Genomic DNA, 3,895 nt, shown 5'->3' with positions numbered 1-3,895 from the left:
AGAGATCTACCCAACCCACGGGCCCACAAAGACTGGCCGCTCTTTACTCTGCAGGTTGAACTAGGAACTGATGTTCAACTTCACATTCTTGTCATTAAAGGCCTGTGACAAAGGTGCATCTATTGGAGCGACATCATCTCAAGCTTACACATCTACCGGGTCTCCACTCGACTTTGTATTGTCTTGGAGTAAGTCCACCCACACCTCCACTTCCACAAACTGCTGGGAGTTGCCTTACTCTGACTCAGAGTCAGAATTCTCCTCCTGCTTTACGATGTGAAGGTTCCATTTTGGAGTTGAATCTTCATCTTCACATTTCACTTTCACTTCTTCGCTCTTCACCATCACCTCTTCACATTTCACCATCACCTCTTCATATTTCACCTCGATACCTTTAAAAGTGTCCAAGCTGGGATTTTCGTCCGGTTCGTGTTTCATGAGGGATGGGCTCATTGCGGCACTTTGACTTTCACAAGCTGATTTCAGACTCCACTCCTTGTGGATCTTCTGATGCTTGTGCGTTCTCTGGTGTACTTGAAGATTTAATGAATGTGCAAATGCCTTCCCGCACACACTGCACTTGAAGGGTTTCTCTCCCATATGTGTTCTCTGGTGTTTTTTAAGAGCAGATGTCCGTGAAAATGCCTTCCCACACACACTGCACTTGAAGGGTTTCTCTCCCGTGTGTGTTCTCTGGTGTGTTTTAAGAGTAGATGAATCTGAAAATGCCTTCCCACACACAGTGCACTTGAAGGGTTTCTCTCCCGTGTGTGTTCTCTGGTGTGTTTTAAGAGTAGATGAATCTGAAAATGTCTTCCCACACACAGTGCACTTGAAGGGTTTCTCTCCTGTTTGAGTTCTCTGGTGTGTTTTAAGAGCTGATGACCATGAAAATGCCGTCCCACACACACTCCACTTGAGGGGTTTCTCTCCCGTGTGTGTTCTCTGGTGTCTTTGAAGATGAGGTGAATCTGAAAATGCCTTCCCACACAGAGTGCACCTGAAGGGTTTCTCTCCCATGTGTGTTCTCTGGTGTGTTTTAAGAGCAGATGACTGTGAAAATGCCTTCCCACACACACTGCACTTGAAGGGTTTCTCTCCCGTGTGTGTTCTCTGGTGTCTTTGAAGATTAGATGAATCTGAAAATGCCTTCCCACACAGAGTGCACCTGAAGGGTTTCTCTCCTGTGTGTGTTCTCTGGTGTGTTTTAAGAGCAGATGACCATGAAAATGCCTTCCCACACACACTGCACTTGAAGGGTTTCTCTCCCGTGTGTGTTCTCTGGTGTGTTTTAAGAGCAAATGAATCTGAAAATGCCTTTCCACACACACTGCACTTGAAGGGTTTCTCTCCCGTGTGTGTTCTCTGGTGTTTTTTAAGAGTAGATGAATCTGAAAATGTCTTCCCACACACACTGCACCTGAAGGGTTTCTCTCCCGTGTGTGTTCTCTGGTGTCTTTGAAGATGAGATGAATCTGAAAATGCCTTCCCACACACACTGCACTTGAAGGGTTTCTCTCCCGTGTGTGTTCTCTGGTGTGTTTTAAGAGCAAATGAACCTGAAAATGTCTTCCGACACACACTGCACCTGAAGGGTTTCTCTCCCGTGTGTGTTCTCTGGTGTGTTTTAAGAGTAGATGAATCTGAAAATGCCTTCCCACACACACTGCACTTGAAGGGTTTCTCTCCCGTGTGTGTTCTCTGATGTCTTTTAAGAGTAGATGAATCTGAAAATGTCTTCCCACACACACTGCACCTGAAGGGTTTCTCTCCCGTGTGTGTTCTCTGGTGTGTTTTAAGAGCAAATGAATCTGAAAATTTCTTCCCACACACAGTGCACTTGAAGGGTTTCTCTCCCATGTGTGTTCTCTGGTGTTTTTTAAGAGTCGATGAATCTGAAAATGTCTTCCCACACACAGTGCACTTGAAGGGTTTCTCTCCTGTGTGAGTTCTCTGGTGCTGTGTCAAATTTCCAGTCCGATCCGTGCTGTATGCACGCTGGTCGCATTGTTGACTTGTCGTACCAAGCTGCTGTGCTGATGGCCTTTGCTCCATCAGACCAGCGTCAGCTTCAGACATAAAATAAGAATATCCACACCATCTACATGTCAGTATCGAGCCATGGAGGAATTAATATATACAGTCACACATGACTTACACGTCTATATTCATTCATGGATTCACGACTAGCTGTACTACCCGGCTTCTCCCAAGACTTGGATCCACCACGTCCGGCCGCCTTTGTCTCCCCAGTGGCGATGTTCACACCACCACAGCAGTTACTCGTTTGAGGCTGAGTCTACCTAGGGGAGGCCCAGAAGCGGCTCAAATAATCGTCACCGGTGGTGGCCGTGAGCGGGAATCGAACTCGAGTCACCGGGTTCGGAGCACGGCGTAGCGCTAACCGATACACTACAATGCGTTACACTTCCACACACAGACACACACACAGACAACAACAACAACAACCGCCATTCGCCACTAAGTGGCGGTGACGTGATCACGACGCTTGTGCCAGACTATGTGCACCCTGAGGCCACGTGAAGTGTTGAACGCCCGCTGGCAGGAGGTCTCGGGGCAGACCCAGGTGCCACGGGTCGACTGACTGAGATGACTGGCTGATGCACCACCTGTGCCTCCTACTGTGCCAACCTGCTGTGCTTTAGCCACCCGGCGCTCCGCTCGTTGTTCTGAGCGTCGCTCCTCCGCCCTCCGTTGTTGTTGGAGGGCGACTACCTCCAACTGCCCAGTAGCATCCTTCACGAGCCTCCTCCACAGAGGCCGATCTTGACACCGCTGGTACCAGTCATCGGCAAGTCCACTTAGCTCCACGTCCTCCTGTACCACATCACTCCATCTCTTCTCTAGCCCGTGCCGCGCCCGCTTAGCCCCCTCAATCCGGCCGAACAAAAACTGTTTCGGCATGCGGTGTCTGGGCATGCGGGCTACATGACCCAGCCATCGCAGCCTTGCCCGCCGGAGCTCACCAATGGGACCTTGCCCAGATCTTTCAAGGATTTGTGAGCTCCTCACACAATCCAATCTGGTTAAACCCAGGATGGATCGTAGGCAGGCCAGCCTAAATGTTTCTAACCGGCGAAGATGTTCCATTAGGGGGGTCCACGTTTCTCAAGTGTAGAGAAGGGAGGGAATGACCGTGGCCGAGAAGACCTGAAGCTTAGTGCGGAGCGACAGACCAGGTAGCTTCCACACAGCGTTACGCAACCGATGAAAAGATATTGCCGCTCGACTGATTGGGAGTGAGACCTCTGCTGTTAAACTGGAGCCGGTCATAAGCACACTGCCCAGGTATGGGAAACTCTCCACTCTCTCCACAACTGCCCCATCACCGATTGGGAGTTGTGGGGGTGGATGGCCGATGGTACAAAATACCCAGGCAGGTGCTTAGTTTTGGTGGGGCTGATGGTAAGGCCCCACCTCTTAGTGGCACGCTCCAGTCTCAGCAGCAGCGTCTCCAACTCCTCCGAATGTGCAGCTATTACCAAATCATCAGCATACATAACGTGGTTGAGCAATAGAGAGCCATCCCTTGACCGCATACACACACAGACACACACAGACAACGCTAACTGCTACACTACAATGCGTTACTCTTCCACATGCGAGGGTCACGTGACAGATTTGACGTCACAGCTCACTTGCCGTGCCAAAAATAAATGCATTGAGCTCCCCTCCCCCCCCCCAACAAAAAACACAAAAGTGTATTTGTATAATGTTTGCACGGTGTACAGTCTGGAAAGTACCCACATGGCAAATTTCCAGTTTGTTGCATGTCGGGAAGTATGCTAAACATTTTGAACAGACACACACAATGACAACTTTGCCTTTTATATATATTTGGAGATGTAGTGAAAAACTTTCCCAAAATTCATCA

The 3,895-nt window shown here is 49.2% G+C and overlaps 1 protein-coding gene across 1 annotated transcript; it reads right to left on the bottom strand.

Annotated features, from left to right (window-relative positions):
• Window positions 1-234: 234 nt before the first annotated feature.
• LOC142908612 (uncharacterized) lies at window positions 235-1,860 on the bottom strand. The gene is made up of 2 exons (XM_076059378.1): window positions 370-1,860; window positions 235-264 (listed from the first exon to the last, which is right to left on the bottom strand). Exons 1-2 carry the CDS (start codon window positions 1,858-1,860, stop codon window positions 235-237), a joined length of 1,521 nt encoding a protein of 506 aa, XP_075915493.1.
• Between the last annotated feature and the right edge of the window lie 2,035 nt (window positions 1,861-3,895).

Source organism: Petromyzon marinus, unplaced genomic scaffold (genome assembly GCF_048934315.1).
Source record: "Petromyzon marinus isolate PM22_M1 ecotype Great Lakes invasive population unplaced genomic scaffold, UKy_Petmar_22M1.pri1.0 PM_G_Scaffold_10, whole genome shotgun sequence".
Taxonomy (NCBI): Eukaryota; Metazoa; Chordata; class Hyperoartia; order Petromyzontiformes; family Petromyzontidae; genus Petromyzon; species Petromyzon marinus.
This window is presented reverse-complemented; position numbering and strand designations above follow the sequence as displayed.